At 40.6% G+C, this 26130-nt stretch overlaps 2 protein-coding genes across 3 annotated transcripts in view; one reads left to right on the top strand and one right to left on the bottom strand.

Annotated features, from left to right (window-relative positions):
* The window catches only part of STAB2 (stabilin 2), an 89413-nt gene extending 85832 nt beyond the window's left edge, over nt 1-3581 (top strand). The window contains exons 66-68 of one of the 2 annotated variants that reach the window (XM_037390594.1): nt 144-272; nt 1378-1494; nt 2126-3581. In XM_037390594.1, coding sequence (XP_037246491.1) covers nt 144-272; nt 1378-1494; nt 2126-2176 — 297 coding nt within the window. In that variant the 3' untranslated portion in view covers nt 2177-3581. The remainder of the gene's footprint in view (nt 1-143; nt 273-1377; nt 1495-2125) is intronic. The other variant, XM_037390595.1, reaches the window with a different exon arrangement.
* Nucleotides 3582-6392: 2811 nt separating this feature from the next.
* On the bottom strand, nt 6393-25887 carry NT5DC3 (5'-nucleotidase domain containing 3). Its single transcript, XM_037390596.1, has 14 exons — nt 25725-25887; nt 22254-22438; nt 18760-18834; nt 18217-18272; nt 14714-14804; nt 12884-13021; nt 11361-11421; nt 11020-11122; nt 10831-10932; nt 10033-10114; nt 9584-9670; nt 8253-8393; nt 7821-7885; nt 6393-6701 (listed from the first exon to the last, which is right to left on the bottom strand). Exons 1-14 carry the CDS (start codon nt 25774-25776, stop codon nt 6440-6442), a joined length of 1500 nt encoding a protein of 499 aa, XP_037246493.1. The 5' UTR covers nt 25777-25887; the 3' UTR covers nt 6393-6439.
* Nucleotides 25888-26130: the final 243 nt, after the last annotated feature.

Genomic DNA, 26130 nt, shown 5'->3' with positions numbered 1-26130 from the left:
CTCTAGGGTACACGTACAAGGAAACCGGAGCACAGAAACCGTTGAGGACTAGGGCGTATCTCAAAGGGGCGCTGCGTGTGCTCCAGCGCTGCAAGGTGACCAGTCACCACATGTAGGTCGCTCACCGTCTCTCTTGCTTCCAGGCTCCTCTCCACACCGGTGCCGGGACAGGAATATTCTTTGGCATCTGCCTAGTTACTGGAATTGTGGCTTTTATTGGATATTCTTACCTCAGGTTCAAGAAGAGAAACACAGGCTTCCAGCACTTCAAGGTAGGTGGCAAACAGGAATGCAAAGCATGGCGGCAGCGCTTCCCCAGACCCACCACACCTCCCAAACTCACAGCCTCCTGCTTCTCCTTGCATTTTAGTAAGCTAGAAACACTCCCAATCACTTCCCACTCAAACTGTTCACGCTGAGACACAGAAAAAGTGGAGATGGCTCACACGCTTCTCTTGGGCACAAGCTTACATTTGCCTGCTGCTCCCCCAGACCTCTCCCTCCAGGGCGCCCGATGGGCTCCTGCTCTCACAGATGCTTCCAAAACCAAGGACTGGCCAAAAGCCTGTTTAACTACATAGCATCAGTACAGAAGACTTTGCTCCCCCAGAAAGTTCACCTTTAGGGAAGCAGGTAATTAGCCACTGAAAGGACACCTGTTCTCTTCCTCCTCCTCCATTACATTGCTAATGATTTTGCTACTCCGGAGGTTGAAAAGTTTGATAGGGAAAAGGCCAGATTCCAAAGAGAAGCAAATTGAAATGACCGCAGAATTGAAAAGTGCAGATTTTTATACTGATGCACTCTCATGCTTGCTTTCTCTTCACTAAAACTCAGCTAGCCTCATGCAGCATCACGATGATGCGAAACCAGCCAGCAACAGCCAAGCTACTCAGAGGGGTGACAAAAAAAAAAAGTTACAAAGTACACAAGAATCAATCCAAAAGAAAGTCTACCTAGAAGTAACCAGAAATCCCTTCCTATTTGAGCCCCTGCATGTAATGGGAATCGTCTTCTAGAAACAAAACACAGGAGTCATGAGCCAGGGGGAACACTTGTATTTTTATGTAGTTGCAATGAACATCCTCAGGACAACCAAGTACCTTTCACCCCAGGCACAACACCATGGCAACACCTTCTCTCCCCATCTTTGCTGAGGCTTAAAAATAATAAGGGAGAGGGCGAAAAAAGATACCAGTGTTAAGCAACCTGAGATAATACAACCACGCAGAACAGTTTATCCCCAAAGACACTGATTTAGAGGATAAAGCCAGTCCAGTCACAACACTGCAGCCGTTGGCAGTGAAGTTAAGTGCCCCACCTAATGCACCGTAGGAGGAGGATGGATTTTAAGCAGGTTTGTGTGATTTTATGTAGTCAAAAGATGACACTGACGTAACATCACTGGACAAGCCAGAGTCTTCAAATATCACCAACCTCTCATATGAAAGTTCTGCACTGACTCCACCAGAACCTACTCATGATCTTTTCTCAGTAAGTGTGCATTTTGATTTGAGATTGAGACACAACTGAAATAATGGTAAGAGGGAATGACTTTATGAAAAGAAAAAGTCTAGCTGGAAGAAAAAAAAAAAAAAAAGAAAAATTCAGGAAAATTCAAGTTCTAGCTTTCCTGTCTCACCACTGCTAGCAACTGGGTAGCCTCACTTGTAGAAAAATTGAGGCTGTGGTCTACAGCTGTATCTCAAATCTACCTTCAAAGCCAGCTGAATTAAACTGGACTTCAAATGCTACTGGATGCCAGTGATGTGTCTATACAAACTTAAGCAGCTTTCCAATTTTGTCTTCTCCTTGCTGCAAAGGCAGCCAAGTGCCACACTAGCACTCCAAAGAATCTGAAACGCAACAGGAAGGGGGCTGGGAATCAAGGGAAGGAAAGACTGAATAAAGCCAGAGTATCCAAATGGCTTCAATGGTCTAATTTAGCAAGACTCTCATGTACATATGGAGCCTAAAATCAAAATAAAATTTTGCATCCAGTAAGGACTTGTTTGGTGCAAAAATATCAGGTGTAAACTCTGCCATGTGTATAGACAAATTTACCAGAAAGTGATTTTAATTTCTGAACACAATTTCAAGTCTGTTTTTTACTTCTATTTTACAGGATTCAGATGACCAGCAGCTGGTGATGAGCGGTCCTCACGATCAGAATTAAAGCCTGCATTTGGCATTAGTCAATTACCAAACACATTTCTATTTACACTTACTGTGAAAAAACAGCACCTACACTTTTCTGGGAATAAAATCTTGCTACAAACTAAAACCCAAAAGACCACCACTTTGTTTAAGATGCACTCTATAGAGGCCATGGAGTTACCAGCCTCAAAAGTGTTGGCTGTATCTGAGCAATACCAACCATGGGTGCCAAAAGGAAAATGGAGTCTCAACTAACCTACCCAGAAGCAGACACCTCCCTGAAAACGAGAAGATTTTCACTAGCCTGCTCTTCAGCTGCTTTTATTCTTCACAGACCTTATAGCCTCTAACACACAGGACTGCTAACTTGGCAAATATCCTAAACCTGCTAGTACTCCAGCTCTACACTTTCCTTTTGGCTCAGTTACAACTACAACTGGCAAGTATGAAACAGAACATGTGTTAAAACTGTATTTTTAAACTGAGGGGATTTTTTGCGAGTATACTTTCTTGTAAGAATTTCAGCAGCAGGAAACACAACCATCCCATCTGCTTTGCTTGCTTCCTCCAGCTTTTCTATCTTTCCCCAAACTTGACTGTGTTTTGCTTACATCTCACCTCACTGTACAAAGGGACATAGTAACGGTAGGAGCTTTAGCCAGAAATACAGGTAATATGAGAGCGTTCAAACAGTAACCAGTTTTCACTCGAGCCATTTTTATGAAAAGTGGATGATGATCAGCATACCCTTGCCATGTCATGTCCACATCCAGTTTTGTAGGTCTGACAGGAGCAGAAGCTACTTGCTTGTTCACATACTGTATTTTACCAAGCACATTAACATCGCCTTTCAACAGATGCAAAGCAGTTAACAGCTGCAATTTTCACCATGCTGTAAGTGAAACAAACGAGTTTAATTTGCTGTCGTTTCCTTCCCTCAAAACATTTAATATCATATCAAATTGTGAGAACACTATACAAACCACACTGGCTGCAGTAACATTCCTCTGCGATGCGCTTTCTGGTGTTTACCAGGCATGGGGGCAGGAGGGAACGTGTCGGTCATGGAAAGCATTACGCTGCCTCCAAGAGCATCCCCATCACAAGGTATGCAGGCAAATCCAGGGCTGTTCACACAGCCATCAAGCACAACCAAGGAAGTCTGATGTGTAAGTATGCCTAGACAGACTGAAGTAATTTCCCTAACTCCCTCCCTTGCCCCCCTACACATGCCTGCTCACATTTACCTGTAATCTTACAGGTACATCTAAGCAGGCATGTTCTTCTTTCTTCCCAATCACCCAAAATATTAAGGCTCACGGGGACCTGAAGATAAAGTCCAAGCATTTATTTCTGTAATAATTGTTAAATATTTTTATCACAAAATAAGTTCCACAGTTCATTAAACTCTTCTTTTACTGACAGACTATTCTCCTTCATGTTTTTCATAAAACAGAATGAAAATCTCTTCTTGGTGTTCAAATGAACTACAATCCCAAAATGAATATAAAGGGACACTGTTCTTTAAACGTGCTCAAAAATCTTTTTGAAGTCAGTAACATAACAAGGTTAAAATAAGTAATGCAAAGAGCGCCAAGGTGAAATCATTACAAAAATGCAAGGCATTTTTAGACTTTAAAGAGCAGCATTCTAGAACTGAAAAATAAGTAATACACTTAAAAATTCTCACTTAAAATTCATATATTATATAGTTGGCTTGTTTTAAAGGAACATAACCCTCCCATAATTTTTTTTCATGCAATGTCGTTTATTTCAATAATTCACGCAATATAAACAAGATTTTACTTCAGCTGGCTGTTGTAACATAGCTTTGTACAGAAGTTTGATTTTTAAGTTAAGAGAAAGAGGGCAAGGAGAAAAATCAGCTTGAAACAAAATGTATATTATGTGGGTAACATCATCCAACCCAATTAAACTGTTCCTGCTTAACACAGGAAAATTAGGTAAACAAACTGACTCCTAGCCAGCCTTAAAAGAACAAACATCACAGAGCTATAACCAACAAAACATTATCAAATTCAGTAACGCAGAACCAAGTAACAATATTATTTGCTGGCAGTAAGATGGAAAATGTGCAGTGGTTTGGGGTTTGTTTTGTTTATTTTTTAAACAGTGCATTGAAATCTCTGGAGCGTGAGAGGTGTTACAGACATGTAACACCAAGTTCAGTTCTAGCTGAGCACTTGGATAAAGAACTGAAGGCAAATCAAGAATATTTCCATCCCCACAATTCATTATCAAGTTATGTTACATATTTCTCACATATACCCCCACAAAATGTCTCCTGATAAAGCCGAATTAAATTCCTGCAAAACATTATCTTTTACTTCCAGCAAAACAGCTGGGCTGTCAGATGAACTTATTTCAAGTACATTCACCTGTTTAAATACACACACACACTTCAGGGGTGTTGTATGTGAGGTTTGAAACAGGAACACAAGAACATAAACATAAATATATCAACCACCTCTAAGGACTTCAGACTGAGTTCAAGCATACAGGAAAACTACTTACGAAATTACGCAGGCTAGATTAGAATACATTCTTTACTTTGCAAACATGCTTTTAAAAATAGCAGGATGCTGCATATGAAATTCAATATAGGTATTTGCACATACTAGATTAAAAAAAAAAAAAAACAAAAACACACACACCCCTTCAGTCACCAGAAGTTTGTTTACCTGACAATCATGGTAGGAAGCAAGTGATATAATTGATATCACAAAATGAAGAATACCAAATGCTATATAATTGTGAATTATATGCTTTTAAAAACAGAGTCTTTAACTAAAATTTGAAAAATATTAATCATATTATGTCTTCTAAAATGGCTGGGGTAGGAAGCACCAGTTAAAACAAACAAAGAAACAAAACACATTTCCTTTGGATGCAGAGAAAGGAAAGCATCCTTATTTAAAAACAACTATACAGCAGTTCTATAAAGTGCCTGTTTGAGAAAACACATCAATAGATGTTTTCCTTGTGCAAAACAGACATTTTTCAGCTCAAATCTTTGGAACATATAGGCTACCCAGAGTTTGCGTTCATGCATTACCATTATATCACCATATAATGCATTACCATTATATCATGCAATGTCAGTAATTCAATAACACTTCTAATCTGCACTGCTGGATGCAAACTGCCTACCACCCCCAATTTGGCTTTCGAGGCTTGAGCTAAAAAAATGTCATCAGGAAACTCTGGTTTTCAGATGTCATTTCTTAATTTTTCTTCTCACTCATTTGCCCATTGTGCGTGTTTATTTTGACTGTAAAAGTCCATTACTGAAGGCTATATGAAATACATTCTCTCCTAGGGAACAGCAAAACCACGCTTCATACCACTGTAAGACACTTTAAATTTTTAAAAGCAGCATTTAGGATCAATCTAAAGCCTGACAGATATGTCTCCACTTTGAAATGCAAAATGCAAGACCTCTTGAAATGGGTTTATTATTAGAGAGTGGATATTTGAAGTGTTTTGAAACTTAAAAAGAAATGTGCCTGGAAGTTAACAAAAGGAAGCTGAAGCAGCCCGAGTTACTGTCACTTTCAGTTTTGGGCTCAAGCCCACTTAGAGCCAAGCAGATGTTGCAAGACCAGAGACTGCAGAGACATGAGAAAAAGTCCATCAGCCTGAGCTGCTAGTACTGTAATCACTGCAATGCAGCAAAGCCACAACACTACTACAGCGATTAGTTCAGTTACAGGTAAGGCTCTAGCTGTGGCAGCAAGGAAAGCTAAAATGCATACATCATCCCCCTCAGTCTCACTGTAAACTGGCTACTAACTGCGTATCACTGATTTACTAACACTGGATTTAAGCCTTTCAGTGCCAAGATCCATCACAGTTTCCAGCTGGAGTGGCGAACGCTGCCAGAACAGAACGTACAGGTATTCCTTGGGAAACCACAGGGCTGCAGACTGAAATTTCCAATGAACAAACAAAAACAACCACCCCAGAACACCACCAGTCCTTCCCCTCAAATATGCCCTCCATCTCAGCCCACTACTATTTTGGCAATCCATCATTTCTTCTGTGTAAGAGAAGTGTGTAAGAGGAGTTTTCACATCTCTGAGCACAAGAGGAGAAAATAGGTACAATGCTTATAAGAACAAGTATGAATTATATCCAGATCAAGATAACAGATTTAAGTGACAAATAAAATACATGTACATTCTAAAAAAAAATTATTTTTTTATATATATATATATATATATATATAATTTGCCCATTCAAGAGAGAAGCCATGAAGTGTTTACTTGATCTGAACTGTCTCTTGTAGGAAAGGTATTCTGAATGTACCAGTGCACAGCTGGTCTGACCAGCCAGGAAGTTCATGCTGCAAAGGAGTCCTTCTTGGGTAAAACGTGTAATCAGGCTCATAGTTCAAGAGGCAACTCAATGATGCCATGTAGATATCCGCAAATCTAGAGAGACGTCTTAGGAAATAAGTTGGATTCTCATCAGTTCTAAATAAGCTTCCAAACTGTGCATTGAAGAAGTTCCTATTCATCTCCCTGTCCCCCAAAAAAAGAAAACAAAAGAGAATGAAGTGAACATACCTGCACACATTACCAGCTAGCAACCAGAACCTGAAGCATGCAGTTCCTGTAACATTCCATGTATTATTCCCTTGCCATTGCACTTCAAAACACTTAAAATACACCACATAAGAAATTTTTGCATGTCTTGCACATATGTAGCCCAGATCTAGCAATAACAGTGGTGAACAGAAGAGTTTCACATTTCTCCCACTAAAACCAGTGATAAGCTGCTTCTGACTTCAGAAACATGACATCTCAAGCTTTCCTTTCTAGACACTGCAGAAGACTTTCGTCTTCATCTAAATCCTAATGGCATCCACTTATCCCAAAGATAAAAGACTTTAAAAAAAAATACACAAAGATTTGGCTTAACGTACACAAAAAGCTCACACACATCTTGGAACTAACTTCTATTATTAGTCACCACCGAGTATCATTCCCATTTCATTTACTTCCATGTTTGTAGGGAAGCCTGATGGTATCATTGCTGGCCTGGCCAACTGTGGGCTTCACACACCCTGCATTTAGTGACTGCTCTTTCACAATAGTAGATTTTTAGGAGTTTTAGCCTCTATACCCATCTTTGTGATGAGTCCACTGCTAAATCCAGTCTACTGCAAAGCTTGGTTTCTGCATATTCTAAAATGTATTTCTGTAATCTGAAGAAATCATCTAAAAACCAATTAAGTGACCTAAGCCTTGATACAGAAACACATTTTTAAATCATGCAGAAGTAAAGCTGTGGAATCAATAGCAACAGTGAAAGCTGAACACAGAGGGACAGGAGAAATGAGATGAGAAGGAAAAACTTATTTGATATGATGTTAGCCTTTCATGCAGAAAACTAACAGCTGTTCCAGAGAAGGGGAACACGGAGAAGAGGTTCATATGCACAAAGGGTCAGAGGGGAGAAGAGCTGCAGAAGAGACAGGTAGAATATTGCTTTACACAGTTAATTTTACAAGGTCTGTAACTACCAGGGAATATAAATCATGGATGGAGAGAAATTCTGAAGAAACCTGTGGAAGACATCACGTAGAACACCTGGATATCATGAAACTTCTTGTAAATTCTTCATCTCCTATGTCTTACCTCATTTCCTTTCTTTCCTTCTTCCATTCTTCTAAGATCATCTGTGAATCAGGATCACGGTGAACCTGGAATGTAAAGTATGGATAACAGCTTAACTAAGGATGCCTTCATAAATGAGCCTTTCCCTTAATAAACACTTGTCAGCTAACAGGACAAGAGCAATGCTTCAGAGAACAGTATACAGAAGTCATCCACACGCATTTTAAACAGCTGGAAGCAGGAATCAATCCAGGCTGACCCAGTGGAGGAAGGGGACAAGATTTTGAGAAAACTTGTTAACTAGCCATACAAATAATTGCATTCATTTACCTACAGTCAAACCTGTGAACCTTAATGACACAGAAAGCACTCGCAATGTCAATCTCTAGCATTTAGAAACTTGGCTGAATCCCTCCTGGTATACAGAGCTGATTACACACACAGAGAACAAACCTGCATGTGTTCCAGTAATCCTGTCAAGGTTTGCAGCCAGGTCATGGTTTGAATGTACTTCTCTGTGTTCATGATTTTAATCTCTGACCGTAACTCTGGAATAATTGCACCAGTACGCCAGCCATGCTTCAGGGTCAAATCCTATTTACCAAGAATTACAAAATGCAAGTATTAGTCTTAAAAATAACTACTTAAAAGAACTGAAGAATCTGACCATTGTTTATTCCAATGGGGCACTGATTTAACTGTTCTTACGTATAAGCAGAATTATTAAACAGCGGGACTTAACTATGCCAACAGGCAACAGAATTTAGTTTCAGAATAAGCTTCAAATCCCACATTTTTAAAGAGAGAGAGAAAGAACACGTAAGCACTTCCAAATAAACACTAATTAGGTTTAAAACAAATAGTAGGAAACTCCTCTTGTAGAGGAGACCTCTGCTGCCGTCAGAAGTATCTGGAGGAAACCAAGCGTTGGGCTCATAGTATTTACCCATACACTCAGCCAACAGAACAGTCCTATCAGGACCCTCAGCTATTCAAGCTCCTCCTGACAAGTACAGGATGAGGTAGCTGCCACCTCTGCTCTCTCCTCCGTTGCACCAGAGAACAGAGCTGTTTCCTCCTTCCTTTGGCCCTCAGCCTTCTGAAGCACCCAAACTTGGTTTTCTTCTTAAAAGCAGACTGGGGCAGAAACATTAATATCTGCTGCTGCTGAAACACATTACCACAGACTGGCAATGGAAGGCCACATTCAGGTATTCATAAGCAATTGACTATAGAGGAGTTAGGTGGTGCTCACTTACTCTAGAGAGTAACAGTTAACAGTACATTTTTTTGTAAGTTAGTAAGAAAATGCCTGGACAGTGGGGCTATAAACCATAGCAAGATCTCCGGGAAGAAAGTTAGTTTACCATCAGTGACAGGAAGATTGCCTCCTGCATTCAAAACAGAAGTTCCTTCAGCTCTTATTACACTTGGTAGTAAGTATCATCCAGATTAGTCATATCCTGTATGTTTGGATATCTGTGTTTACTCCCTGTTACATCTGACACAATCAGTATCTGGATCAGGGATACAAACTCACACATTCCTGAGCACAGTTTGTAAACAAGTTAAATGCTGCAAGTCATGTGGAAAATATGGTCGGCCTTTTACAGCACCCGTTTTCTTCGCTGCAAGAGAAGCAATATAATTGAACTACCAACTCAAATTTCGTTGTATTCGGAAATCTCAAATGAAAGTGTGTTACACTGAATAACTGGGGAGGAAGAGAGAAAAACTAACAAAAAGCCTCGCCTTATCCCATTTTGTGAAAGTAAACTACTTACTGCCAAGTCACTGTAAATGTGATCACCAAAGTAGAGAACCCTTGAGCCCCTCCAGCCAGTAAGCTTCAGAAATTCATACAAGTTACCCTGTGGAAACAATGACACATATATTGTAGCAGCATGCAACTTGCACCTTCAGAGTCATGAAAGGCATTTAGTACACCCCTAAAAATATTTTAATGTCAAGAATATTGCCCACAGTTGTATATATATTATGAATCCCAAATTTTACAGGCAATTTCAGCAGTAGTATCAGTTCAAGAGGCAAGTAAACCGGAGACATACAACACCAACAGTGAATTTGTACCATTTTGTCATTAGTCATTAAAGTAACTCTCTTTGCAAAAAGAACATACCTACTTTTTAGAAGCCTTTATAGTATCTAAAGAAGCTTGGCATTCTGGGAAATGGTATTAAATTTGAACAGAAAGAGTTTATTGAAAGCATACCTGTTTGTAAATCTGACCTTTCTGCAGCTTGTGAATTTTGTCCCAAAGCAACACTCCCCTTTCATTCACCTTCCGAAACGGTCTAGAATAGAATTATATACAATCGTTACATTGCTGTAGAAATTCTGTCACTTTTTAGGAGGAGATGAAAATTTTAATACTGAAAAGGACTGAGGGCAAGATGTACCACAAAGTTCTTTTTAAAATTAAATAAAAAATGGGGGGTGGGGGGGAGTGGAATCCCACCTCCCTCTATCTCACTTGTAAATCATAAGCACACAAAAAGAAATAGGTCTTTTTCAAGTATAAGAGCAGTGCATACACATGACAAATGTGTGTATTTAATTAAACAACTCCAAATATTCCTGTCCATCAGCCACTCTACCCTTTAAATAGCATATGTGACTAATAAAAAAAAAAAAAAAAAAATCAAAAAACACAGAAGTAATTAAAGATATTTCCAGGTAAGGGGCTGAAGCTGAAAAGCATCACACCAAAAATTCTCAGGTTTATTAGGAAAGGAACACACTTCAACTTACAAGCCAAGATATTAAAAACAGCTTTTGTGATCCTAACTCAATCCAGCAGACCTGTAATAGCTACTGAAACTTTCTTAGGTGAGAAATGGTAAATATTTGGACTCAGAATTGGGCGTTGCTGCATTCCCTGATGACCTTAAACAGGATTTCACCAAATACAATTTCATTTTACACTGCATCTGAATTAAAATATTTCATAACACACACTATAGCCTTATATGGAATAAGCTGCTAGAATCATTCTTTACTAAGTACCCACCTTCGTTTATCATTGAAGAAGTTTGGCTTCTCAGCCTGTACAATGACTACATCAAAGAGATCCCTCCAGTCCTTGCCGACTATGAACTTCATGCCTTTGTCCCTAAAAAGGCCAGAACAGTGAAGCATAATAAGAAGTGCTGTATCCTTTAAAAATGTATAGCTGAAAAGTAAACTACTGTTCACTTACACAAAGCTGCTGGGACTGTTTGTGATGAGAAACATCTTCTTGCCATGATCAGCCAGCTTTGCTAACACCGCACGAGTTTGTTCAGCATAGCAGATATATTTCTCTGTGAGGATTGGGGAAAACAGTATTAATCAAAAGAGGTTTCCACGAGAATTTTTTCTGCATTCAACCAAGGATTCAGAACATGAGGTTATACTTGGCAAAGGCACCTCAGACAAGCGGAAATAACTCTTTGATGCTTTTAGAATTTGTAATTTGTAATCTTAAATAAGGAAGCCAGAAAGATTATTATTATACCATCAGTGAAAAGACCTTTGATAGATGATCTCAGTAGTACTTACCAATATCTGCTTCAATTGCTCTGTACATTATTCCTTTGATGTGGACATCCCTGATTGAATCCTGTTAGGAAAGCAACAGAGCACTGAAAAACTAAAAAATCTTTTCAAGTATAAAGACCATGCTCACTGCACAGCAGTAGTAATTTTTTGTTTAAAACAATTCTTTTCTCTGAATTACACTTTCAACTTTACAGAAATGCCACACAAAGTTCATTATACATACATGTCACCACTAGAAAAAGAGCAAGCCTGTCCTCCAAGAAACTAACTTCATACTTTTGGGAAGTATAAAACCCTATAGCACAGGAGCTGGTTTACATAACTGTGAAAGGGCACTCAAAAGGGTGAAGTGGGGTGAAAGCCCTCTACAGAAGCAGAGTCCTCACAGATTTCCAATGACCTTTGGAGCAGAACACATTCCTTTCCTCTTAAAAAAAAAAAAAAAAAAGCTTCAAGTCAGATTTTAGATTATGATCACTCTCAAATGCCTTGGTTATTTAAAAAAGAAAATTATGAACAAACGAAAGAACCTAGATGCTTAAGCAAAGTACTCTGTAAGGTGCTCTGAAGGCATTTGGTATCTCTCTTGAGCCAGCTCTGCACCAGCTTTGTTTAGGACAACAGTCCTACCATTTTGGTACTTACATGGGATATGTCCTAAAAAAAAAAAAGTCACTATAGGACTTCCGAGCAGTACAGAATTTTCTACAAACACTTCAGCAGAAAACACAAGAACTAGCCTTCTGACTCTATGTAACCATAGGCAGAAGGGAAAATTATTCTAGAGATCAAAAAAAAGTTTCTTAAAACCACCTGATCTACTCAGGAAAGCAAGAAATTCAATATTCAGGTGCACCACATATGCTGAACAACAACACAAGTTTAATACGTGTCAGCAATGGCCAGGAAAGGTTCTGGATGGAAAGCCTGTGAAGACAAATACCATCAATGTGGGCATGACCTCTACTACCCTTAAATAACCATGACAATATTATGTCCTCTGCAGATTATATCCTGAGGAGTCAAGAGGGTTAAATTATACTAGTCATTATTACTAGATTGTTTTGGAGGATGAAGAGAGGGAAACAGGCAAAATAGATATGCCAAAAGCAAGAGACAGCAAATGATCATATGCTAGCAAAGACAGAGAGGCAGTACAACTGAAAGCTCCAAACTGGAATTCCCTATAGCCTCTTACAGGAAAGTATATATTTAATAACAATCAAAAGAAGCTTTATCAACATTCAAGAGCTTCTTCACTTTCCTCCTATCTATCCCTCAAACCTACAAAAAGAACAACAGCCCTATATCATCAGATTTAAAACAACTTTCTAATTATTCTACATTTCCAAGGTCTACCTTCATTTTACTTGTTTTTATGGTTATATAGCAATAATTACTCCATACAAAACCTGAAGTTCAGGTATTTTGCTGGAGCTGACACAGCAGGCTGAAGCTTCCTGAAGTTCCTAGACAGAAGACATACAAACGTAGAGATTTACCTAAATCTTCAAAGCTAGTACCTTGACATCTTTGTACAGATGAACAGGCTCATAGTCTATGTTGTTTTTCAGAAAATATTCATTCACACAAGAAAGGAGCGTCATTTCTGGCAAGGAAAATATATCCATGAATTGCTTCATTGTATTTCCTTGTGAGCTCTACATGAGTGGGAAGAAAATAAGAAAGAAAAAAAAAGGTCAGGCATTTCTCAGATTATAACACTTTCATTCATTCAGTATGAACACTTCAGCTTAGCTGCAAATATTCAGCTTTTGCCATCACTGTTCACACTGCTTTAGACTCTTTTTGAGCTAACAGACTTTCAATAAAATAACTCCAACAAAAATGTCAGATTTTAAGAATTAATTATGACTCATTACTCTTAAGAGCAGTATTTTAATTCACAAACACCTAATAGACAGCACTCAGCTGTAAGGCAAGAGAAGGACTTAGAGGCCTTCACTGGAAGTCTGTAATTCTGTAATTAGGAGGCATTGAGTACTGTGATGGGGGTGAAGGTTTTATTTAAACAACCCAGAACAAATAACAAGTGGAATACTGATTAGGACTGCAAAACAATTAAGCTCCTTGAAAACAGATAATAAAAAGTTGTAACAATTTACTAATGGAGTAACAGAGGAAAAGATTTCTAGTCTGCAGAAGCTGTAATTATAGTTTCCACAAAAAGTAGAGAATGTCATTATATGACAACAAATACAAACCAAATACTTCAAGAAGAAGAGAAGTAAAGCAACCAGCTCAAGACAGCATGCTGCTCACAATCACAGAAACACAGAATAGTTGAGGTTGCAAGGGACCTCTGGAGGTCATCTTGTCCAACCCCCCCTGCTCAAGCTTGGCCACTTAAAGCCAGTTGCCCAGGACCTTGTCTAGATGGCTTCTGAATCTCCAAGGATGGAGACTCCACCACCTCCCTGGGCAACCAAACTGTGCCAGTGCCTGGTCACCCTCACAGTAAAAGGAAGCATTTCCTGATGTTCAGAGAAAACCTCCTGTTTCAGTTTGCACCCATGGCCTCTTGTCCTGTCACTGACTCTTCCAAGATCAAAGAAAGTACAGGCCTACAGAGACTAAGGCACCTCACAGGGAATGCCAGGGCAATATTCGGAACTGCTGCAGAGACCAGATTTGAGAATTCCAATTCAGCTCTTTAAAATAAGAACAAGTGCGAAAAGAACAAAATGCTCCACAGCACACAGAAAGGCCTTTCATGTCAACACGGACTTAACTTCTGTAAGTAAAAGAGGTAAAATAGACTTGGTCTTACTAAAAAGACAGCACCATTCTTTATTTGGGAAAAAAGGAAGGAATCTGCCAGCAAGAAGACCAACTTTCCCCACAAAACAAAATCCTAAACTTAAAAGATAAATCTTTTATCATTCATCTTTTTTCAAGTCTTCTACCCCTCTGCCAGCCTGTACGCAAGCGTTGCCTCCATATATTTACTTGCTACTACCTCAGCTAAGCCATTAGACCACTGGGAAGTAGTACGTCGGCCAGGGTAAGGCACCAGATACGGTTCATTTCCCAGCCTTTAATCAGACTTGCTGTGCAACACTGAGCAAGTCACTTGATTTTTCTATTTTCTGTTTCTCTCTGTATGACTGGGCAAGGGAACAGTGAAAGAAGAAACTAAAGCAAGCAGGAGAAAGACAAGATATTTGCCACTTTAGAGAGCAAACTTCACATCTAGCACCACAAGTGAATCATGTATTGAGAAAATACAATTGCTAGTAAGAATAAGAACAAAATGCAAACACCCTACCCCAACACCCACCCCACCCCCCCAGAAAAATACCATTTTTAAACAGCAGTTTGTATGGTTTTACCTTTCCATAGAAGTCACTCATTTGTTCTAAAGGGACATGGGAACCATCATACATTGCAATGACTTCTTCATCTGGGACAACACTAAGGCCTCTGGAAAACCACATCAGCTTTAGTTCAAATGTCAAATTAGAATTTTCAAGTAATTATTGAATGAAAGTCTGATAGATTAACACTTATATCTGAAGCTTATTAAAACACTGATAATGTCACAGGAACACTTTAGCCTGTAAGTTAAAATAGCATCTTTTCCTACAGAACAAGTAATACTTTAACAGGCTGACGCACACAGAACACATTCCAATTTTAAGTCCTTTTTACTTTCTTACGGGAAAAGAGGTAATTAGTCTCCATTGAAACTATGCCTCAAGGGTTTGTAAGAAGTAGTTAGAGCTTCCAGTTTCTTAACTCAAAGTAATACCTTACCCTGCCTTTGTTTCATACAGCACTGATGATGTGATAGTGTTTAAACCAGATTATTCTGCAGCATGACCTTGAAGATTCAAGTGAAAGAAAAACATATACAACCTTTAACTAAATAAGAACTTCTCTTAAACTGTATCAACAGTTCAGTCTCCCAAAATTTCAGATTACTTGAAGGATCTGTTGACAAGTAATTAAAATATTGAAATGTAACAACAAATGGGGAAGAAGGAGACATTAACTCTCCAGTTTCTTTAACAACTGTGAAAGAGATTAAAAGCTTTGTTTTGGTTTGGTTTTGAATGTTTGCAGTATCAAGCATCTTGCACTAAATTATCTAAAAAACCCCAAGCATGCAGACATCCTCACCAGAGGACACAGAAGTGTTGAGATTTTGCTTAAGATTAAAGAACACAAATGAAAACCTTTTATCTGGTCCCTTTTTTCCAAGCCTATTTATGGTGCTTTACAGCCTTATGAGACCGTTATTTCAGTGCCTCCCTTTCTTTATCTTATCCAGAAGTGTTGCGAGCCATTAAAAAAAATAATTGATTAATTAATAAGCCTAATACTTTCAGTGTTTATCATCCACACCAGGCTTTCCAGTAGAAGGGCATGACACATGAGTTTCCTCAGGGCTGCTACGGTAGCAGAGTCCCACATTAACTATATCCTTTACTACAATTCTCAATGGTACATCAACTTGTACATAGCCTTATGCTATTACTGGTAGAACTCTGGCATTCGAATTAGTATTGTGCACAAACAGGGCAGGTAATACTTCAGTTTTGTAACAGAGAGAGTTCAGTGTCACCCACTCCACAACAGTAAGCACAAAGAAATGCAACCAAAATGTTAAACATCTATCAAGTAATACGATCAGAACCGAGACCTAGCCTGCAGAGGGCTACGCCAAGTGGTATTTGAACACTGCTGAAGAAAATGCTTTTGGATCAAGAGCTACTTAAGCACAAATCAAGAGAGAACAGACATACGTGAAATCCAGAGAGGAGAGATGACTGTGTAGGCAAAGCTGTAGATCAGTTTTACCAAGAGACTCATAGTCTTGACACAGTTCACAGTCCAGCTGTGTTACTACAAAGTCTATTTTATCCCACTGGCAGCACGGACAGCCATCACTGAGAGCATCACAGTTCAACTACAGCAATGCTCCTACTGCTGCCCTTGGAGACATGCATTGTCAGAGGGACACCAGAATGGCTTAAACCTCCCACTGCAAACGAGGCTGCACGCTTAGGCCAGTCCTGCTACCTTCAGCTCTACAACTGACCTACACACATGCAGAACGCAGAGAAGTTTAAAATTAAGAACACAGATATGTAGCAACTGATGGCAAAGCTCAGTGTTGGTACAGACGAGAAAGGTAATGTTACTTTAAACAAAATTAAGAGAAAGTATTGAGTGAAAAGGTAGCTTTGACTCTCACCCTCACACACACTCAAAACTACCAAGATGTGTGGCCTAGCAATCTGTCCAGAATTACACTGGGTGACCAGAGAACACCACCAGCTCTTCAACAAATCTCAACATCTCTCTAGAGTTTCCTTGTCTGGTCATCATGTTCTGCCCTCACCCATCCCCATATGGGTGTCTGGAGAAACAGCATGCAGATGCCATGACTTCCAGACACCACCAACACATGCCATCCTTTTGTCCTTTCTATCGGCATTTCTTCTGGTGCTCTCACACACACATTTCCATTCATACCAATCTTAGTATTTCTATTATATACCTCTACTGATAATTGTAGCTTTGATTACTTCACCTAACCTTTAATGTAGCAAACTAGTGCTGTTTGCAGTAAAAAATGTAAAACATGACAGCCTTTTTTAATGGATCTTACAATCAGTACACTGAGTCCTCTGACTCCCTCTGAGCCCTGCATAAACAATTCCTTTGAAAAAAAAAAAGGAACAGGTTTTGTCAGTTGAAACACATCATAATTATTCTACATCAGCATGTATAAAACACAAAAGTAAATGGCATAAAGCCTCATCCAGACTCTGATGACACATACAGAACACACCGTTTCGGCAGTTTTGACAGCCACTATGGTGACAGTATGAGCCTAATGCTGGACCATACCATCTTGTTTCCTCTTTCATTTTCCTTCCCTTCCTCTCCCCTCTCCCAGGGGGCATTTCAAACTAACTCATAAAAGAGCAAGTCAACCACTACGGCTGAATCATCTTCTTACTTGCCCAACTGGCAAACAGAAAGAGATAATGAGCACATGATCATCATTTCATACTACCACATACAGTCCCACATAGTAAATCACTTGTCTAAAAACGAGGTTGTGTTGTCTTTTGGCCCCAAATGAAAACTTTTTGTCCAATGACATTAAAAAAGGTGCTCAGGCTTCTTTAAATTAAAATCTGGTACCAAGTGTGGTGCTCATGTCAGTCAATTGGGTACTGCTTTGTATCAGCAAACTGAGCCATACTAAAAACTCTCCTGTCAAAGATCACATACAGTAAGTCTGTATCGCGTAACAAAACACAGCACAGAGACTGGCAATTTTACATCAATTCAGTAAACTCAAAAGCGTCAGGCTGTGCAGACACAAAGCAGTTGTGCTGCATTCTGCAAGTTTGATGTGTTTGATGCGCCCAAACTTAAAAGCGCTTTGCCAACACAGCAAGACCTCTCAACTGTCTACAACCATACCACAGTCATGCTAACAGGCACTCTGTGACAATTATTTACATAGAAAGCAACAGCAGAGAAGTCATCAGCGTATTTTTAGATGTCTTTCGGCACAATTTAATAGCCGGAAACAAAGTGAGTCAGCACTATGTGACTAACCAGTTTGCCAACTTCCCCAGCTCTGAACTGGGGAATCAGCTGTACTGTATCAGTCAGTAAATGCGTGCATGTCTGCGTACACACACGTGCAAAGAAAACCCCCTTCCAATAGGACTGCAATGTTCATTCATGTCTGTGCTTGTCAGGGTACTGTTCCTGATACAAACCTAACGTGCACTAGTAAATGCAACTAAGAGATTCAAAGAACAAAAGTATACATTTTCATTATAAATAGGAAATAAATTTTACCCACCTGTAAACTGTTCCCAGCTGAATATAATGAAAAGCATCAATCTTCATTAATAACGCCTTGCAGGGGAGAAAAAAAATATCAGGTTTTATCACATCAACTATCTGACAAATTTTATCTATAACCTTTCTATCTCTACAATGCCTAAGCATCTTCACTTCAACTTCCTTCATCAGTTCCAGAATACTTTTATCAATGGTTTTTACCTAGGCCTTGCCAAATCACCAAGGAAGCTCAGGTGTGGACAATGTTAAGTCACAAAGAAATAACTTTTCCTATTAGCACATACCCACTTAGGTTTCTTCTGTTGCACTCCTTAGCTGCCTTCCCACACCCACCATGCAAACAAAATGCCCAAAGCACTAGCTATTTAAAAAAAAAAAAAAGAAAAAGAAAAAAAGAAATCCAGCTTGCTACAAAAAACATGAAACAAAATCCCAACACATCAATGCAGACTGAAAACCTGGAAGACTTAAAAACCCCATTTAATTTCTTTGGCTCGGTTCTCAGCACCACATAGCTTAGCACAAATTTATTTATACATACCCGGTGCACATCATAATGAAGTCCTCTGATTGCAAAATTGGGATCATAATCATATTTTCTTATTTCTGCAGGATACTAAGAAAAAAGAGCAATGATTTGATTTTAAATCCATAAAAAAACCAAAAAAGCTGTTTCTGCAGAATTTTAAAAGCCTAAGTTTTCTATACTTCCCATTTTCACTAGCAGGAACATATGTACAGCGCAAGACAAGTCAAACATTTTCCCAAAATCCAAGGTTTTAAGCCTAAGTCAAGCACAGTTGGACATCCAGGTGTGATGATCAACTTTGAACATTAGCCTCTTGTCAAAAGGTTATTTTCATTTATGCACCTTTGAAAACTAAATTTTACTAACTTCCTAAAATTTAACAGCTGAATTACCTTGCATTGTGAAGTCTCTCCATGAAATAGACTATACCAACATAGTTTTCAATTCAACCTTTCAGCGAGAAACCCAAGAACATGCCCTAAATTACACAGATACCTCAACTTTACTGCTCACTTTTATTGAAAGAAAAAGCAATACATCATCACCAACAGGAGGGGAAAAAAAAAAATCTTTGGCATTTTCAAGAAATAAAAGCACAGCTATCTGTTTGGCTTCCTTGGTGCGGATCATACTCCTTAGATCGCCAAGTCTGGAATGTACACCCCAGAGATGTTTAAAGATACAGTGGACTGCAAATAAACAGAGATGGAGAGGTAAGAAGAGAATTCACAATGGCTAATGTTACCTGGAGAAGCCAGGCTCCCCTAATAGGGACTTTCCCCAAGGCACAGTGTATCACAAAGACCAGATCCTGAAAGCAAGTCAGGCATTAAACGCCATCAGGGTGGGTCACTTCAGGAAAACACCACAGTGACCCAACTATATTTACCCTGGACAGCAGCTGTTAACCCTCCTTGTTTAGAGATCACATGACTTGCATGTCCGTGTTGTACTCTTTCCTCAGGTTCCTTATAGGTAGCACAGGTATTCGAGTTTTCTAACGGTTTTAAGTACAAGCCCATTGTCAGTCGACTGTAATTTCGCCCTGCTTTAAGCACAGGTTAGCCATGAAAAAAAAATACACACTAACTACATGCCTTGGGCTAAGGGTTTTGTTCATTTGTTTTCGAAAGCTGAGATGATTCAGTCATTTCTGACAAGGCCTAAGAAAACCATCATTTATTTGGTTAAGCAACTGAAAAGTAATCCTTCATTTCCCTCCCACAGGCTACAGCAGTCTTAGAACTTGACAAATGCATCTCAGGCACATTCTCCACCTCTCCCTACGACAGGCTCCATACATATACGGCTAATTTCCAAGCTTTCAGGGAGAAAAAGTAGAATACACAGCTTCAACAGAGGCTCTAGATACTTTTACAAAAAATAAATCACAATTTCTCCACAGTTTTTACCTATGCTGAAGAGGGCTTGCCATGCAACTGTTGTTGATGGTGCTTGTGCCGAGCACAGGCATCTACAGTTAAACAGTTCTTTCTCCTAATTTTTGAACTAACATCTCTACTACCAACTCCAGAAAACATGGCAGAGGCTACTGATTTGAGTAACAGCACAAAAAGCCTACACACAGATTGGGAAGATGTGTAGATTTGGCCAGGGAACATGAAGCAAAAGCAACAGCGGAAAACATCAAGGGAGGATATAGAATGTGATCAGCTGAAAACAACAATGTAGCTCACAGGCCCCAAAACAGCCACATCAAACATGAACAAGAAAATTTATTTCTGAATTTTTCATTTTTGCATGCTTGACTTTCCTACTTTAATTTATTCTACTAAAAGGCTGTCTTTTTGCACACATAGCCAGTTCATATGAGAAACAGACTGAGCCTACCTTGGCACACAAACCAGAGCTTCCTTACAAGCCAAACGAAACAAAACACAAACACATTTGCATTGTTTGCTTACCCCGCTTTTGGTAGGGATACATATATCTGGACTGAAACAGCAGTCCAGATAAGGTGGCACAAGGCCCATAAATCAGGAAAGAAATAAACCCAAGAGTAAGGATTTACATTCAACACCTGCTGTCACCTCCAAGATTAGCATTAAATTGATGTTTATTCTCTTGGACACACTTCAAAATTCCTTGCTTCCTACACTGCATTTTGCAAATTTCTGATGAATTACCTTACACTGCCATGACCAAAACTGGCCATCTTTTAGGTTAACTGTGACAATCATAATGCCTAGAAGGTTTTCGTAATGTTAAAGACAAGAAAAATATTAACAGTATAAAGAGCTAGAGAGACAACATTAATAAAAACTGTTGTCCCTCAATACATTTCACAAGGGGATGATATATTTCAATAAGCTGTCTCAAAGTAATTTCAGCTTCATTTATTAGAAGTCAAAAAATTTGTCAAGACAAACTGGAAAGTTATTACTACCTGAATTCATTCAAACAGTAAAGGAGCACTGTGAATTTTCGTCTACAAGAATTAAACTTGACTGTTACAGTAACATTGTTTTTTGCAAGAACTACGTAGCTTTAATAAAGTGTATTTACCCATCCTACAAAAATTGCTACCAAGACATGCCAGTATCTTAGGGGGATCAAGTTGTGTATGCTCAGGCACCCATGAAGTTTTGTTTGGTCTTCCAGGGATATTTATAGACGTTTATATATAGCTCTTAACCTTTAGATTCAAACACGAAAGTAGAGTAACACCACCCATTCAGATTTAGGTTCTATAAAACACAACAGCAGTTTTATTAAGTTACTCTGTGGACTTTTTGTCTTTTCCTGCAACTCCTACAGTTCAACAAACTTTGTCTCTTTCAGTCCATGTTTTCTTCAGTCTTTTTCCCTGCAATACCTTCAGCTTCCCAAGTCACCCATCTCCCCCCCCACACACTTCCTGACACGGTAACTTCTCCCATCCCCAAACTGCACCACCAGCTCCAAGCTGCTTGGATGTCAACTGGTCACCAGCGCAAACAGGTAGCAAGGCAACCGGGCAGTGCTCCCTCTTAGCGGACACTTACTTGTGTCAGTGACAGCATTACTGCACATGCTGCCCCTTCAGCTAACTCCACTGAAATGCCAGGTAAATACAGAACACCTCGCAAGCACACAGTGCAATCACAGACCTCCTAAGAAGTCAGGCTAAAAATATTTCATATGCAAATTCCTCACTGCACTCACAGCAATAATGTGCAAAAAAAGTAACGATAACTTTTAAGCTTCCTATGTATTAGGGTGACTCCAATAATTGACAGGAAAAAAAATAAGAGAAACACACCACTACCAAATTAAACCCTATTCCATAAACTACCAAAATAAACTCTATTCCATAACCGTTGTCACATTCTGCTCTGCTCAAAACTACAGCCGAGAACAAAGCAGGACTTCTGTGGCTCATAAATAGCTGTTATAAAAGGGAGCCAAGCTAGGACGAAGGCATGAGATGAGTTATGTCCCTCTCAGTCAGAAATTATTATAATCTTTATTCCTAAGTTTATTTTTATTCCATTAATTTTACTTACCCGATGCTCATTAATAAGAAGATCTCGAGCAGCATTGAAGATCAGTGTGTGCAGATGTTTAGAATAAAAGACCAATGTGTAGTCATAATCAAAACCATAAATTTCAATGTCTGACAGGCTCATTTCATTATTTGAAAAAATAGCATCCGGATTCAGCATGTTACTCATAATCGTAGGAACCAACTCTGGGAACAGGGGAGAGGGGAAAAAAAAATTATACCAGTCTTGTAGTTTTATTTAAATAAATACATAGAAAACCATTACCAATCTCTAAATATAGATAAATGAAGATGGAAAATATCAAACTAATTCACACTAACCAGCTTATCCTTAACAATACAATGCTATTGAAAATGCTGTCCCTAACTTGTCTTGGTGACCCATAGTTTTTATTTGAAGCACACTTTTTTCTGTACAGTTCAAGTAGGAGAGCAGATGCATACCGGCATCTTGCTCATCAGAGAACCCCAGACTCAACATGCGTAATTTTTTTTGCTAACTCCATTAACACATGTATCACTGCTTTTGAAAGTGAACTTTGGAGTTGGAGGAGGATATTATCACTATTATTCTAGGAGCCTTGTCTTCTCCTCCCATTATTTGTTCCAGCTTCTGCCCCAGAAGCAGAACCCAACACTCTTTGAATTTGACGTTGCTTTAATTTCTTTTGCTTCACCATTTCAAGGTTACCACATTACTCGATTTCAACTCAAGTAAACTTTATGTGATTGCCATACTTCCCAAACAACAGTTACAAACACATTGCTATGCTTATTAAACTTCTAGCAAATCTGGAAGCCAAAAATATTCTGATTATTCTCTACATACATGCACCTAGTGTGTGTAAATCACTTCCATTTTTAAGGCTATGTTTCTCAATATTATTATTTTTTTCAAGTATACTGAGAAGTTCAGACCACTTACATAGTGCCATACCATAGTAAGTAACTTTAGAATCAACACAACTCTGGTATTAAGCATGTTTGTGTTTCTTGTTTACAAAACTCAAAAGAGCAACATTAGAAGGCTAAATGTTACCCTCCTGGAAGCATAATAATGATCATGTTTTCCTTTCTTCCCTTCCCATATACTATCTTTATAATCCAGCCTTCCCTACTAGTGGAAAAAGGGGGAGCTTTCACCTTAAATCTGTGCTTGGAAGGATGAGTTTAAAGGGAATACGCTTTGTTTGGTTACTTTCTACATGTAAGTGCAGAAGCAATTGGTCAAACCTATCTCAAACAAGAAACCATCTCAACAAGGCACATAGGCATGGGGACTCCAGATTTGTTTGAAAGACAGTGCTCCATTTTGAAAACCCTCGCCAGCTTGCAGAAAGGGAAATAACATTTCTTTTGTAAGAGCACTGCCTTGGACTGCCACACAGTTAATGGGCAGATACAGTAAGAAACTTATACAGATACCCAGTAACAGGCAGCAATCTGAAACTATTCAATTTTATCAGATGCAGATACCTAAGTCTTTTAAGAGAAAGAACAGCAATTTCACTAGCTTAATTCCAAGCTTCAATTAAAGACCAGCATGTCTCTCACCAAAAAAGATGCCAGAAGTTGCCCATGCTTAAACTGACATGAAAAGCTCTATCTTTCATTTCAGTCAATTTAACAAAGTAAGCCTGAATGAAAACATTAGCTCCTACTATCTCCAGTTACTGCTTACAGTAATAAAGGAGACAAAAGTTATGCTCGGTTGAGGTAACAAAATAATCAGATGCAACCTGACACACTGCTATTAAAGCAGATACTCTTACTCTATAAAAAAAGCCACAAATCATTTAATTAACGAAGTCATAACCACAGTTTTGAGTGAACTTCCAAAATCACATTACAACAGCCATATTTGTTGTATAGTTAAAAGTATTTTCTCAAATGTCAATTCTGCAGCCTGGTGAGTCAACATTTGTTTTAAAAATAAAATCTATTTATAGAACTATATATAGATATAAAGATATTTCATATTAAAAAAAAAACCTTGACTAGCGCCTGTCTGAAAACAGACAGTATGAAGGCTTTGTAGCTATTAGACATTCTGGCTGGCAGACAGCATCCCAAGTCCTATAAACCTTGGGTCAAAAATCAGGACAGCTTTGTCACCTTAACACTGTAACTAAGTGAAATGTCACATACTTGAAGCCATTGGGTGACTTAGGCTGTAATAAATCTGAATTATTCTAGAAGCACTTGCCTCATCTTTTGCCAGCGCACACCCACCAACTGACTTGTTTTCTCTTAACGTTATTATACTTTCTAATCTCAGCTCTGAAGTATTACTTGGGTGTGGTTTAGAATAAGGAAAAGTTAATTGCAAAAACGGAAAAAAAAAAATCAAAATAAAAAGACTTTTACCATCTCCTTCCTATTCCTTATCCCATCCTCCAAAGTCCATAGCATTCTTCCAAAATCTCTAACACTGCTTCTTTATTTCACTTGTGAAATGCTGCCACTATTTTATGTTTACAAATGCTGCGTCTGCACTTGAGCGAAGCCCCAGATCGTGCTCAAGGCTCTTTCCTTAGGGGCAAAACATGCAAGACTAAAACATGATTATCCACTGCCACTGCCGGACAAGCTCTCCCCTTTCCCACTCGATGCTGTGGAGCGCACGCCGCCTCTTCCTCTTTTGGCTCTCTACAAAGATCACATATTCAAGCACCCTGGTGATGCTCTTCCCACCAGAGCAAGGGCAGAAGCAAGCAAGCTTTGAGCAAGCACTGGCGGTAACTGTGCCCAGCTGGGCCGGGGGACAAGGCCTTCCCGAGTCTACACACATGCTGGCCTCAATGCCTCACATGGGCAAAACGAAAAAAGTCACCCAAAACTTTGGTGTGTTAACTTTCTGGAAGAGGAGCACACCGCAGAAAGCCCCTCAGACAGACGACCGACTTCCCGATTTCTTTTTTACTGCTTTTCTCCACACGCGACCCCCCGACAGCAGCCCCCGGCCCAGGCTGCGCGGCAGGCCAGGCTGCCCCTCCCTCGGGGCGCCCCCAAGGGCCGCGGGCGGGCGGGCGCGGGGGTCTCGCCCCTTCCCCAGGCCGGGGCCAGGCGCCGGCAGGTGTCCGGCGGGTGTCCGGCCCTCAGGACCTACCGAGTTGCCGGGTCTTACCCGCGCTCCCGGCCTGACACTGGCAGCGCACTGGCGACCGCACAAGGGCCACCACGCTGACACCTGAGCCACGCCGACTCCAGGCGCGGACGGCGGCGGGACGGGCCCACGGCTGCTCCCCACGGCGACCCGCGAGGGGCGGGGGGAAGCGCGCCGCGGCTGGCGCGACCCCCCGAGCCCTTCACGCTGCAGCAGCGGCGCCCCCCGGGCCGGCCGTGCCTCCCCCCGAGCCGCCCCGGCGCGCCCCGAGGCCGGCTGCGCTCCGGCCGGCAGCGGCAGGGCTGGCGCGGCGGGGGAGCCGTGCGGCTGCCGCCCGCGGGCCCCGCGCCCCGGCCCGCCGCTCACCCTTGGTGACTCTCTTGGCCTCCCTGTAGCGCGACCATAGGTAGCTCTTCATGTCGGGCGGCGGCTGCTGCTGCGGCGCCACAGTGCAGTAGGGAGCGGCCCCCGCAGCGGGCAGAGCCCGGCACCGCCGCCCGCCCGCCCGCCCCGCCGCCAGCAGGGACCGCGCCGCCGCCGCTGCCATGCTCCGCTCCGCCGCTCAGCCCCACCGCCGCCGCCGGCTGAAGTCACTTCCTCGGGCCCCGCCCCGGGGCCGCGCCGAGGCGAGAGGCGGGAGGCGGGAGGCGGGCCCGGCCCGGCCCGGCAGGTAGCGCCGCGCCACCGCCCGCGGGATGAGCGCTAGGGCCGGCCGCCGCGCCTCCGCAGGGCCCGGGGGGCTTCAACAACAGCCACAGCAGCAGCAGGTGGG

This window comes from Falco rusticolus, chromosome 5, assembly GCF_015220075.1.
Source record: "Falco rusticolus isolate bFalRus1 chromosome 5, bFalRus1.pri, whole genome shotgun sequence".
NCBI classification, from domain to species: domain Eukaryota; kingdom Metazoa; phylum Chordata; class Aves; order Falconiformes; family Falconidae; genus Falco; species Falco rusticolus.
The sequence above is the reverse complement of the archived record's forward strand: the minus strand, read 5'-3'. Positions and strand labels throughout refer to the sequence as shown.

Coding starts and splice junctions, on each gene's coding strand:
- NT5DC3 (XM_037390596.1), bottom strand. CDS start 25,776: ATGAAGAGCTACCTATGGTCGCGCTACAGGGAGGCCAAGAGAGTCACC. Junction 22,439..25,724: donor GGCCAAGAGAGTCACCAAGG/GTGAGCGGCGGG, acceptor CCCTGTTCCCAG/AGTTGGTTCCTACGATTATG. Junction 8,394..9,583: donor ACATTTACAGTGACTTGGCA/GTAAGTAGTTTA, acceptor CTTGGTAAATAG/GATTTGACCCTGAAGCATGG.